Here is a 14,270-nt window from a genome sequence, read left to right on the forward strand (position 1 = left end):
AGGGGTGAAGTATCCCTTTAAGGGAGCAAAAACGCCATTTGGAATTCGCCAGTGATGTTTAACTAAATTAAGTTTTGCTTATTAGTACGGCTCAATTGGATTATTGAAGGTTAGTAGTAAAGACATTGGTCAATAAAGTGAGATTAAATACATAAAGTAGGCTATATTTGGGTAATTTAACATATTTAATTATTGCAGGTTTGTGTAATATTTTGAGTTTGCATTTTAACAGTGAATCTGTTTTTGTGGAAGTGAGATGAGTGAATGCACACATTAGTTTAGATATACAATAACCATCATGTTTCATCATCCGCACTTCTGATATTTTGTAGTAATTTTAAAAGTAATGCATTGCTAGTTACCTGAAAAAAGTAATCTGATTACGTAATTCGCGTTACTTGTAGTACATTAGCCCGGAGTGGTGATGCTGAAAATCCAGCTTTGATCAAAGAATAAATTGCAATTTAAAATAGATTACAATAGAAAATAGATATTTTAAAGTGTAATAATATTTCACAAAATTACTGTTGTTAAAGCAGCCTTGGTGAGCAAATGATTGAAAGGTAGGGTAAATGATTCCTCTGAGTTATGACTGTCTCATCATGCTTAAAAAAGAAATGTCATATCATCATGTTGTCGACATCATCAACTGCAGGTCAGATTGTTGCAGTGACTCATATGTGCCATACTGAATTATGCAACTATACGTCTCATAAAAACACATTTGAGTTAAACCCTTCACAGTTTTACTCGTTTAAATAGCACCCTATACGATTTTCAAAATGAAATGCTTTTATGATGCACTGCAAAACAATTATGGGCAATGAATCTAACTTCAGCTGTGCTGAACTGTAGTTATGCAAAAAAGAGAGCCAAATATGAAACTATGAATGGTTATTGTGTAAATGTTTGATATACATTATTGCATGCACATTTGAATCGACAGAGAACAAGCCAAGACAAATGCAGCTAAGTATACTAAAGACTACCAAGTGAAGACAAACCTGTTCCATTTAAACACAGCACACCCACCACTGGAAGTGCAGGAGGATATATGTCTTACGAGCTTTAAATTATGATGATTTAAACATCTAAACACACATTAGGACACGAATATAAGCAGCCTGCTTTTCATTTAAACAAAAGCTTGGAATGATTTCTGTCTGTTGTGTTTACACAATTGTAATTCAGTGCCACTGTACAGGGGTTGTTGCTTTGCTGTACTATATAGTGACGGTAGACATGAAAAGGGTAGAGTAAATACAAGACTATTTTTATAATGCTCAGCTGACAAATAGGTTTGGATAGACTGCCAGATCTTTGCCCTTCATAGGTTCCTCATTGCCTTAAGGTTGGACTATTTTCTTTGCTATTTGAACCAGCGCTGGCGTTTGTTTGATTTAACATCAGAGGGCAACTTATGTATTCTAGTACTTTAATGGTGAAACTTTAACATAATGTACCTTTAATAGTAATTCTGTTAATAGGGAGTATAAAAGTGCACTAATTACCCCTAAAAAACCTACTGTATCATATTTGATAGCCTACATGCCTTCTATACTTATACTTTCTTTGCAAGTAAGACTTACAATATATATATATATATATATATATATATATATATATATATCAGAAACTGCACCAAATTGCATATTTTTGCTCAGTTTGGGCCTCTAAATAAAATTGGTTCAAATGTGATATTCTCACTATATCATAGCCTACTATATTATCCACAAAAACCTGACCCAAAAAACGCATGCAAACACACACACACACACACACACGCACGGCTTTTAAAATACATTAGCACTTGTCTTATAACATAACCTGAATACTACATTTTACATAACAGTTGTGCCAATTGAGGGCGTTTATATTTAAGTGCAATAGAAACCATTGCAATTAAAACAATAAAAAAAATAAAAAATAAAAAAACACATAAATACAGCTCTTTATCACCTGTAATAAGAGACAGCACCCTGCTGTTTCATAGTCAAATCAGTTTCCAGCTGCCAGTGCATCACTTGTCACATCAACTCACTGGCCGCATGATTTTAGTGTCTGAAGATTAGTGGCTGCCAAAGGAGTTTACATTCACGTGATTGACAGCCTGATTGCTTCAGCGTGACGGTGTAAACAGGGAGGAAGAGCCTTTGGACATGCACACAACACAGGACACTTTGAATCACAAGTTACAACAATCACCAGCGGAACACTATAATATTATTATTTCAGCCATATCTTTATATATTAAAAAACTAATTTATACTGTTTGTAAAAATTAGGAAGTTTAAATAACCTATAAACCTGAATAGGAGGAGGAGGAGGAGGAGGAGGAGGAAGTGCTGTTGTTCCTAATATTCAGAACAACAGCATGTAGCAAGTGTGATATTTCTGGTTTAACTTATATTTAGGCACAATATGGCCAGTCCATTTCTGTTCTGACAATGAAAACAGTTCTAAATGTGGTCAAAGCAGAATTAAGGTCACCATGAAATCAAAATTGACAAAACACACACACACACACACGCACGCACGCACGCATACACACACACACACACACACAGTTTTGCAGTGTTTATTATGTTTAAAGGATTTATCTGTGCACATCATTATTTTTATTTATTATCTGCCCTCGTAAATCTTTAATCAAAATAACTTCACCTCCCTCCAACCTTCACCTCCAACCTGTCACTCACATGACATCCACCAATAGCAAACTACAACCATTCAACCATCCAATCAATTCCCCATGGACAAAACCAAGTCCCTCGCTACATTTTATTTCTTGTAGAGAAGCCGTTTCACAGCAGCGCACAGTAGTGTTTTGTTCCTGAGTGAATCTTGTGTTTTAATTTTTAACAAATCAGTTAAATGAATAAGTCAATGACCCATAATAGGCCATGAGACGGGACCCCAAATTTGGGCTACCGGTACCATTTTGAGGGATTAAATTTCTTTTTGATTTTCATGAAGGTACACATCTCTAGTGTTGGAAAATGTGTGATAGCATCCGATCCATGGTAGCTTTCATTAGAAATCAACACTTATATCATCCTACCTCAAGGTAAGGTGTTCAGTGACTACAAGAGAGAAAAATTTATCTTTTTATAAATTTAAAAATTTATTTAAAAAATAATAATTTATTTATTTATTTTTTATCAAATTTTATATTTTTTTAAATAAAATTTTATAATTTTTTTATAAAATTAAAAAATGTAAAATTTATTTAAAGATAAATCCTTTTATTTAAAGATTTATCCTTTTTCTTGACATATGTTTGAAAATCATCCTCCGTAACCAAAAACTACCTTGAATCTAATGCTATCACACATTTTTCAAATAAAGGGTCATATACCTACACAAAAATCACCATGCGGTTTAATCCTCAAAATGGTACCAATCAACCCTCTGTCTCACGGCAGTAAAGGCAGTCACATGTCAGCACCTACACACACACACACACACACACACACATACATACATGGATATTTTATATAGATCCATTTATATATTATATATATTTCCAAAGATATAAATCTAATATCAAAATGTATGAAAACCTTCTGGATCTGGATCTGTTTTTTAAATGAATGATTATTGCAAAAAGTAAAGCATAACAATAATATATTTATTAATTTGGATTGTTTTTTATGGACTGTGTGAATATTGTATATTATTGTATATTATGAAATTAAAAATAAAACTAACAATAAAAGAACAAATATATATATATAGTTAAAATTATTATATTGGTCAAATTAAGACTATTGAATGTCTTACACACAAACATATATAACACATATTTTAAAACCTTTTTATATATATATATAAAATAAAATGTAAATATATTTGCAACAGTTGTGTCAGACATGGACACCACGGTGCTGCGTTGTCATGGGAACATCCCAGGCGAAGATAATGAGGAAGTACGGCTTCTAAACCGTGAATGATATTCAAATGACGATTGTTTTCAGCCGCCATTTATCAACGGCCGATTATTCGTACGACGGGATTGGCTGTATTCGAATGTTTCATGATTCACACGTGAACCCTGTCGTAAGATGATTTCTGCGCTCGGATCTACGTTAGATTGATAAATGAGGCCCACTAAGTAAAGTAGGCTATAAACGCAGGGCTCTTTCTGGAATTTCACAAAAACTTCCTCTGAGATTCTCAAGGCAATAATCTGTAAAGCAAGGTGAGTTTTTGGAACATACTGAATAACATTTGCTGTGTTTTTTTAAGTGCATTGAGAATCCGCAGTGTGCAGCATTTGAGTGCAGACATTTAACTTTACTTGCTTATTCATTTTCAGATTCATCATGGCAATGCTGAGAAGTCTTCTGCTGCTTTTCGTTATCTTCTCCATGGGCAATGCAGCACATATTTCTGGTAATGCAGAAGGTAACAAAAACATTTAATTGGAAAAACCCTATAGTTTAAATGCGTTTTGGGAATGTGCAAGATTCCATTTACTTATATTTACATGATTAATGAAGGATTTTCAGTGTCAAAATACACATAATTTTTGGCATATAATCACAACCAAAATAAAAAACTCTTTTTGTTGTTAATATTACAAATCCCCATAACATTTATGTACTGATCCACACTTGATTTAGTAGGATGCCGACATGGATGGACCAATTTTGGACAGCGGTGCTACAAGTACTTCTCTCTATCGGTTCACTGGGTAAAAGCAGAGGTAATGTGTTAGTTACAATTACTTCTAGCATGGTTTTCGCCACACCATATATATTAACTAAATTTTTTTTTTTTTTTTAACAAAACATCACAGAATCTACTTAAGCTGTACTGTGATGCTATTTTCTTCTGGATACAAACTTTGTTGCATTATTGTCCTGTTATCTCTGTAAAGCTGCTTTGATCTCTATTGTAAAAAGCGCCATATATATGAATATGACTTGACTACAACGAAGTTATTTGGACAACACTTCATATTAGGTGTCTATAAAGGGATAGTTCACTTTGAAATTAATTTTTGATATGTTTTAGCTTACCTCAAGGGCATCCAAGATGTAGGTGTCTGTGTCCACAGTACTTTCAATTTTGATATTTTTAGGTCAAACCGTTCTTGTCTGTCGGTCATATAATGCAGGTCTATGGTCACCACCTCAAAGAGCATACACAGAGAAGTCCAAATTAAACCTGATTTAATGACTCGTAAATGTTAGTACACATTGATGGCCTAAGACACGAAACAAGCGGTTTGTGTGAGAAAACAAACCGTATTTATATCGTTTTTACCTCTTGTAAACCCAGCCACGTCCAAGTGATCTGAGGTCGTGGGCGCTTCGGTCTTTTCCGGATAGCGCCGGAAGTGATCTCTCGCGCGTGTACGTCAATGGTACGTGCAACTTCACTTTTTAAATGACAATATCGTGGCCGTACTGTTGTCAGTGATATAAGTATTTGAAATGAACATGATTTCTTAATGTCTAGAGACACATCAGGGCCATTTTATGATTAATTGAAATGCATTTCTTACATACAGCTCCCTTAATTTAAGTATTACAGATTAAAGATTCTTAGTGTTTCTTTTGAAGCAATTTCTCTTCTGCAAATAAATGCAACACAAAACCGATACAGAGCAAATAATCGATCAGAGCAGACTTTGTTTGCAAATAACTAAAATGTTGTTTAAAGTCAATTACCGTATTTTCCGCACTATACGGCGCACCGGATTATAAGGCGCAACTTCAATGAATGACCTATTTTAGAACATTTTTCATATATAGGGCGCACCGGATTATAAGGCGCATAAGATACTGCAGTCAAACATTTGACTGGGTTTGCGTTATGCATCCACTAGATGTCAACAAAAAAGTCAGATAAAGTCAAACTTTATTAAGCTTTCTGACAACTCCGTTCACTCCCATGGTAACGTTGTTCAAACGTTAAAGGAAAACTCCGGTCAATTTTAACATTGAGCTCATTTTTTGTAAATTTGGAGTGCTGTCAGTACAGATAACAACGACAAAAACCGGTGTTGCCTACACCGTGTTATCCTCTTTTTAAAATTTGCACCCTGTTGACTTAAACGGGAAAAGTTTTAAACCTGCTTTTAGCCTCTTAACAACCTTAATGTGTCATTACAAGTGCACAGCCATGTGAGTGAACACGGAGAATCTGACTCCAGTAAATGTGAAAGATATGAATAAAAATGATGTTTATTCAGCCAGCTCACATACCCGTATTTTCTTCCTGTTTTCGGTCGAAGTCCACTAGGCGATTGTCGAGTGTGCGCGCGCGATCATTGGTAACTAAGCAACAGTGGAGACTCAGACTGTCAGCTGTCAGCCGATGACGGTGCTGTGTGGTGTTCTGAGAATATCAGCTCAAATGGATAGTTCGGATAGTTCATCCGAATCAGATGTTGAACACACGCATAGTGGAACACACGGAGGAGGTTTGATCGCGCGCGAACTCGACAATCAACTACTGTGGACTTCGGCCGAAAACAGGAAGTAAATACGGGTATGTGAGCTGGCTGAATAAAGAGATTATTCCTGCCTTCGTGAAAGCTCGGATCACAGTTGAGACTGATATATCAGCCCAGGCATCCACGATCCATTGGCAGATAGTGGCGTAAGTCGCCCGGCGCTGTCTTGGTGAACGTGTGTTCACCATATAAGGCGCTCCGGATTATAAGGCGCACTGTCATTTTTTGAGAAAATTAAAGGCTTTTAAGTGCGCCTTATAGTGCGGAAAATACGGTATGCTTCTAAAAAGATTATATTTTGCAATGTCACAAATCTGTCTCTTCAGAGAAACTGTCAAAGTCTTGGTGCGAATCTCGCATCTGTGCATGATCAACCAGAGAATGATTTCCTGCTGAGTCTGTTGCCTTCCTCCACAAGAGCTTGGGTTGGTGGTCATGATGGTGAACAAGTAAGTTAAATTGTGCCCTAAAGAAACCTATTTGTTTGTCTAAACTGAAATTTCTGCTTCAAAGGCAAAGTTTCTAATGAAGAGAGTTTGACTTCAAAGCTGAACTTAATTCGCTTGTCTGACCACTAGTGCACTTTTTGGATTCATTCTCTTTTTACTTAGGATGGAGAGTGGTTGTGGAGTGATGGATCTGTGTATGACTACGACCACTGGTGCTCTGGAGAACCGAACAATTTTGATGTTCCCGAGAACTGTTTGGAGATCAACTGGAACTGTGAGCAGTTAAATTATTTTTTTTAAATTATAATTTGCAATCCTATAATTTCATGTCATACAGTAACGTTAAACGACTCATTTGGATTTCACCAAGTGCCTTAAGTCGAACACAATTGATTCTAACGCCACTGTAATGATCAGAGTAACTGATTTCATTATTCCACCCTACAGCCAACCGTTGCTGGAACGACTCTCCCTGTTCAACCTCAATGAAATATATTTGTGTTTCGGACATTGAGAGAACAACTCCTCCTTTTTTTCCAGAAAACAAACCGATTTCAGAGTAACATTTCGTAAAGAAAGTATAGTACATCTCTTAATATTTTTTCTGAAACCCTCCTCAAATGAATAAAAGCATTGAATCAAAGCATGTGCATTGTGGACAATCAAGTAAATCTATATTGCGTAGCAAGGTTTGAGGATCTGGTTCATTAAATGACATTTAATGAAACCAGGGAAGGTTTTTAAGCAAGTGGCTTCATCGACAAGCAAGACATGTGTTTCCTACAATGGTTTGTGAGCAAATTTTGGGTTTCAACCAGGGCTCTTTTTGGTTTCGGTCTTATTAAAATATGATGCTGGAATTCACCATGAGCTTTACATGGTATTCTGGCAAAGTCCAAAGCCCCATGGTAATACTATGTTACACTGTTGAATGTCACATGAATAATGTAAATTTTAGGCCTATGTGTCTTTTCGAAAAGAAAATGTTGGCTGGGATCTAGAGCGCCCCCTACTTCCAGCTTCATGAGGTCCCCTGGGGGTCCCTAATGCTAAACACCCCAGTTCTAAACTATAAGATCAATCACCTTAAACCTGAGAGATGAAGCTCAATCTGTTCTGTCACACTGACAAATGCGTTCTAAATCTTCAGCTGCAGTCACGGTTTCAATTTCAAATGTCATAACTTGTAGCTAAAAAGTCCATAAATGGGCTAATAGTTGTTTGTGCCATTCTGAGCTTTACAACTTTGCATTTGCATGGACTGTTGCTTTAACCCTTAATCACTGTTTGGGGTCACACTGAACTTGTCCTTCTTTTTTTTTTTTTTTTTTTTTTAAGTGTTACCTTAATCTCGGGGGCATGAAACTCTGACTTTTCCTAAATCTAAAAACGCACAAAACTTTTTTTTTTTTTTACCGTTTTTAAGGTGTTTGTGATCAAAATGACCCCACATTGAAAATGAATTGGAAAATGAAAAAAAAAAAGACTTTTTTTCATTTTGTTTGTCAAAAAAAAGGAAATCCATTATAAATCTGAATTTCTACATATAAACCAAGGACTGGTCCTAGAGCATAAATAAAAAGTGGAACGAACTTTCCATCTCATACACACACAAACACACATGTATGTGACTGCAACAGAGCATTTTTACAGAAATTGGCAAATAAAATTAACAAAACTGGCATAAATCTAAAAAAACACACATTTAAATCAAGGTCTGGTCCTAGAGCATAAAAAAAAAGTGGAACGAACTTTCTATCTCATACACACACAAACAAACACAAACACACATGTACGTGACTGCAATAGAGAGCATTTTTATAGAAATTGGCCAAAAATCAACTAAACTGGCATAAATCTGATTTTTTTTTTACAAATGCAACATGGAACATGCATGTTCCCTCACCCTCTCTCTCTCTCTCTCACACACACACACACACTAGGGGTGTTCGGGGGCTTATGCTCCCCCGCAAGAAAATTTTGTACATTTTAAGGTTAAATGCATCAATCTGGTGCACTTTGAGAGCTCACAATTAAGAGCTCCAACCGGCTTTAACCCATGAACTGTGCACATTGAACAAAGAAAAAGCATTGACTTGTACCTGGACATTAAAGAGGGCTCAAACAACTTTTTAGTTATGATATAGAGTCTCAGTCTGCATTACATTATCACTGGTGTTTTAGGATGCCAAACAATTATTATTATAATGATTTATATAATTATTTCTATGACGTAAAATCATATACCTCCTATAAATGTAGCCTAAAAGTATTTTGCATTACATTACACAGTATAGGAAAAGTACAATACTTTTGTCCTAATTTCTTTAATTGCCAGAAATAAACCCTTGAGCTTTCATTTTGGAGAAAACACCAGATCACCATGCTGATCGCGTGAGCAAAGTGCGCACTTCTATTTAAATCACGCAGCACAAACAGAATGCCTAGGCTACTTAAAGTCTTTTACAGTTTTATAACGGCACGAAGCAATATCACAGTTTCAATTTGACTTCGTTGGCAAAATATAACGCTAAACAGTCGAGACCTTTATGTTAGGCAACCGTAGGCAACTGCTTCTCCATCACTTCAAATTTCAGAGCGTCAAGTCACGCGACGCGAGTCGACATGATAGCTCGCTCTCGCACACTGCGCAGGAATACAGACGCTGTTTTTGACGCGATTTAACATTATATTTTGATCGAATGGGTTGCAAAAATATGCATATAATTAGGAAAGTGAGGACTGCGTTTAACGTGATCTAACATAATATTTGACGGTGCGCAGGGCGCCTTAGATGTCATGTGCCCCTGGGCAAGTGACCAGTTGCCCTGATGGTTAATCCGGCCCTGTCTACGTGTGATACAAAATGCATTTAAGCACTGACATTAGCCAATCATAACAGTGGGCGTTAACCAGTGTTGGGAGTAACGCGTTACAAAAGTAATGCATTACAGTAACATATTACTTTTTGCTGTAACGCAGTAGTGTAAGGCATTACTAATCAATTTTCAGTAATATTTTACTCGGTACATGTTCAGTAAGGCTTGCGTTACAACAGACTTTTAGTTTTAATTGTAAAACAAAACCAAAAAAAAACCCAGCAAGACCGCGAGACATTAACGAATGAAAAATGCAAGTAGGCTAAATTACCTGTTCGTGGTCAGTCAATAGCCGCGTGTGGTGTCCAAGTCTGTAAATAAAGACTCAATGGCAGCGTCTGATATATTTGTATAGCGATTTATTTTTTACAGGACAGGAGTGCCGTGAAGTTCACGGCACTCCTGTAAAAAATAAATCGCTATACAAATCCATTGAGTCTTTATTTACAGACTTGGACACCACACGCGAAGTATGATTTCGGCCTCTGTGCTCGCGCTGGCCAGTGGAAAAGCGGTTAATGGTGAAGATGGCATGAACGTCCATCTCGCGAATATATAGTCTTCTTCATCATTCGGAAGACTATACATTCGCGAGATGGACGTATGCGCATTATGCTATTCGTTCTGTGTTTCCTTTCTAAACAGTTAGGCTATGTTTATGAGGTATTTTTCATGTTTTCATCACGCAATCATGTTTTTGATGCGGTGGTGACGCGTTCATAAGGGAGGCGGCGCTGCCGATAAAGCACCTAAAAGCTGTCACAAAGAACCGGCAAAAGCAATGATTATGAATATGTCAAATATAGCAAGGAGACTAATTGTTTATTAATAAAGTCAAGATGAAGTTGACGATGCTGACTCGCGATCTTCGCAGCTAGTGAATGCACCAGAGAGAAATGCACATTTCATTTCATAAGCAGAGTCTGTTTTCTTTCGTTTTGAATTGTTCTGTTTACAAGTAGACATTTCAATATAGATATATTTTTCAGGTCCGTGAATAGGCTACCTTATACGCTGATTTTCGGTTCATTTATGAGACGCGCTCCAGTTCACCGTGTCGTGATGGCCTATCTATAATTGTCTGCTATATTTAGCCTACTTCTTATTTATTAAATCCAACTTATCCAAGTAAATGGTTGATGAAACATTGATTACAATTAAGATACAATTAATACAAAACGAAATTCACTTTAAAGAAAGGCTTTTGTGTCTTCTGTGTAACCCAGTGGGCATTTGATGTCAATTTAACATCAAAATGACATCAAACATTGATGTCAAAATTATGTCACGAAATAGGTCAAAAATGAAAGTCAATTTGACGTCAAGATTTTGACCTCTGCCGATGTCATTTTGATGTTATTTTTGATGTCATGCTTTGTTTGCATTTGATGCCAATTCAACATTTATTTGACGTCAAGATGTCATTTTAATGCTATTTTGATATCATTCAATATCCAAGCTTCGATATCAATTCAACATAAATGTGACATCAAACATTGATGTCAAAATGACATCAATTTATTGACATATTTTGATATCATTTCAATGCCAAGCATCACTCAATTCCAACCTTAATGTACAATGACTGACAACATACACATACTTTGAGATCTGATATGTTTTTATTTAATTTTTTTGAGCAGTGTAATACAGTGGGGGCGCTATGGGTTCACACCTCCAGGGCTCTCAAGTGCCTGTAAAAGGGAACAAGAGAACAAGAAAGCAAACATTAAAATGGGGCCTGACCATTAACAAAACTAATGCTTAGTACCCATCAGTAGTAGGCTACTCTACAGTATATAGACAACTAAAAGATAATCCACATTATAGCCTAATCACATGCAGTAGTCAGAGGAGCAGATGTGTAATAATATATGATAATGGATCGAGTCAAACTTTTGTTAATATCTGTTAATAGTGTCATATGTCAGGATCTCATTTCACTGCTAGTAATCAGTCCACATTTTGTACTGAATTGTAGAATGTGAATATTCATTCAAAGCCAGAGAGCAGCGATATCAAAACATCACATTCGTCCGGGCTCTTCCCTATGTAGGCTATTGGTGTCTCATTTCCATGGAGAATATTTTTACCCCTATATCTTTCCACTCTGTTTCGAAGGACACGGTGTAGGGGTAAAATGAAGGGGAAGGGTAAAAACAGAGAAATGGGATTGGGCCTAAATCTACATTGTTGCAGCAGCTCCTACCTTCCGGCGCCCAGTGCCCCCTCTTCTGTCCGGTGCAGCGCACAAATGGTTGGCCGTAAGGCTACCAATGGAAGCTTCTGTGATGCTGGGTTGTGACTTCTGGATGGCACCTGAAAAATGTAACAACAGCAATTGCCATTTATCTTGCACATACTGATCAAAATAAAAATCATGTAGAGCAGGGGTGGGGAACGTCCGGCCCGCAAAACAGTTTGATGCGGGCCGCGAGTCAAATCCTCCCCAAAAAAAAAAAAAAAGAACTTCAGAACCAAAAATCTCAGCCATTACCTTTCCTGTGACAGAAAACACAAAATAGGCAAAGCGGCAAGCAGGGCGAGGCCAGTAGCGCGAGTCACCTGCGCACCGGTTTCAGTTTCTCACGGATGAGCTTCGGGGGCGCGCGCGCCGCACCGGTTTCAAGTTTCTCACCGCGCCCCGCACCGGTTTCAAGTTTCTCACTGATCAGCTTCGGGGCGCGTAAAAGGATCGGAACGAAGACAGCGGAGGACCAGGCATGGACTTTACTTTATGTGTGTGTGGTCGTCGTCCACGAGGAGCTACTGCTTTTACTTTCGTTTTGTCATTTGCGTATTAATGTATTAACGTGGTTTAAACGTTTGCCGGTTCCCGGTTTGTGTGCTTTTATCCACCTCTAAATAGCTATAAATTAAGCTTATGTCGTTTTAGTTTCATATTGTTCATTATTAGTTTCATAGGTTGTTAAACCTAAGACGAACTCTTCATATTGTGCTGCATTACTGTCAGTGTTGTTGACTATTACTGACAGTGAGGTTGCACTGTTGACGCTCGCGCAGCCTCTCGAGCAGAAATCTACACTAAGCGCACACACACACACACACTCAGTTAACAACATACTGCCTATAAAAAATCTAAATGTGGAGTTTTTATATTTTTAACATATTAAGCAAACTCAATTATTTTTCCTGAACACCATCACGATTGAAAATGTGACATTAATTTCCAACAACAGTTCAATAAACAGTTAAAATTAAGTCACTTACATTTTAGATGCAATATTGGCTGTTTTTGTTCTGTTTCAGCAGCGAAAATAGTTCCAAACAAAAATCACAGCAGAACCACGGGGCATCTCACAGGAACACTCACTGTTTTCATTACTGAATGATTCAGCGTTTTGAACGAATCGTTTGAGTCAAAGATTCACGGACCCATTCATAAACATCTGTCTCAATCTTGAATGAATCAGCCGTTTGAACAAATCGTTTGAATCATGAATGAATCAATGACTCACTCATTAAGACGGTCGCCTGCCGCCACCTACTGGCGGTTTCGTGTTATGTTTAAAAGTAGATCATTCTTTCCAACGTTTCTAATTTGTAAATTTAAATCTATTTCATAACATTATTTTATGCAATTGTAATTTTTCAGTGTAAATGATTTAATTTGATCAGCCCTATAGTGTCTTATTATTCGAAATAATTTAATTTATTGATCAAATTTAGGAATTTAAAATGAAAGATGAAGCATACATTTAATACTATTGGGGGAGGGGATGCCCTTTAAAGGTGCAAGTATTACAATATGCCGATTTAAATATCAAAACTAATTGAACACTGATGAGAATATTGTTTCAGAATAAATTAACAAAAAAAATAAAAAAAATTCGGACGAGAAACTTTTTTGACAAGCGTAAGGCTTAATCTCGAGCCCTGCCTATAGCAATGTCATCAGGATACACATACACTGGTAGGCAGTGGCCCACCTTACCGGGTGACCATGTCGTGGTCCACCAGAATTTATAGTTTACCCACCTCTTTTTTTACCACTAAACCTCTGAATAAAACGTACGAGTCCCAGTAACGCCGAACCTCTCTTCTTCCTTCCAAACACTGAAGACTGAACCTAATTACAATGGCCCTTAAAGAATGTTTAAAAATTGTAAATGGCCCTTGATAGGAAAAAGGTTCCCCACCCCTGATGTAGAGAATAGAGCTATAGGTGCACAAATAGAAAATATAATTACCTATTGTGACCTTATAAAGTTCCATTCTTCTGAAAGGCAGCTTGTCACCAGTCCCATCCATGTTCATTATAGACATGAGGCTATTTGTGAGCACTCTGTCAATAAAAATGGGAATAAACAAAGTTATACATGCTGTACAGCAAGAAATGTGAAATAATGTCAGGGCTCACAAAATCGTTAGCCCGACGTCCCGGGGCTATTGTGTGTCCAGTCGGGCTACCAAAATGCATAACTGGCCTGCCCGACGGGCTCTCTGAAATAGTGT

General features: G+C 37.0%; 1 protein-coding gene across 1 annotated transcript; it reads left to right on the forward strand.

Annotated features, from left to right (window-relative positions):
• The first annotated feature begins 4,325 nt into the window (after positions 1-4,325).
• Positions 4,326-7,478, forward strand: LOC130070774 (ladderlectin-like). The gene is made up of 5 exons (XM_056235291.1): positions 4,326-4,395; positions 4,629-4,708; positions 6,793-6,915; positions 7,078-7,189; positions 7,363-7,478. Exons 1-5 carry the CDS (start codon positions 4,326-4,328, stop codon positions 7,476-7,478), a joined length of 501 nt encoding a protein of 166 aa, XP_056091266.1.
• The last annotated feature ends 6,792 nt before the right edge of the window (positions 7,479-14,270 follow it).

Source organism: Rhinichthys klamathensis, unplaced genomic scaffold, assembly GCF_029890125.1.
Source record: "Rhinichthys klamathensis goyatoka isolate OS25496 unplaced genomic scaffold, OSU_Roscu_1.1 h1tg000419l_1, whole genome shotgun sequence".
Lineage (NCBI taxonomy): Eukaryota > Metazoa > Chordata > Actinopteri > Cypriniformes > Leuciscidae > Rhinichthys > Rhinichthys klamathensis.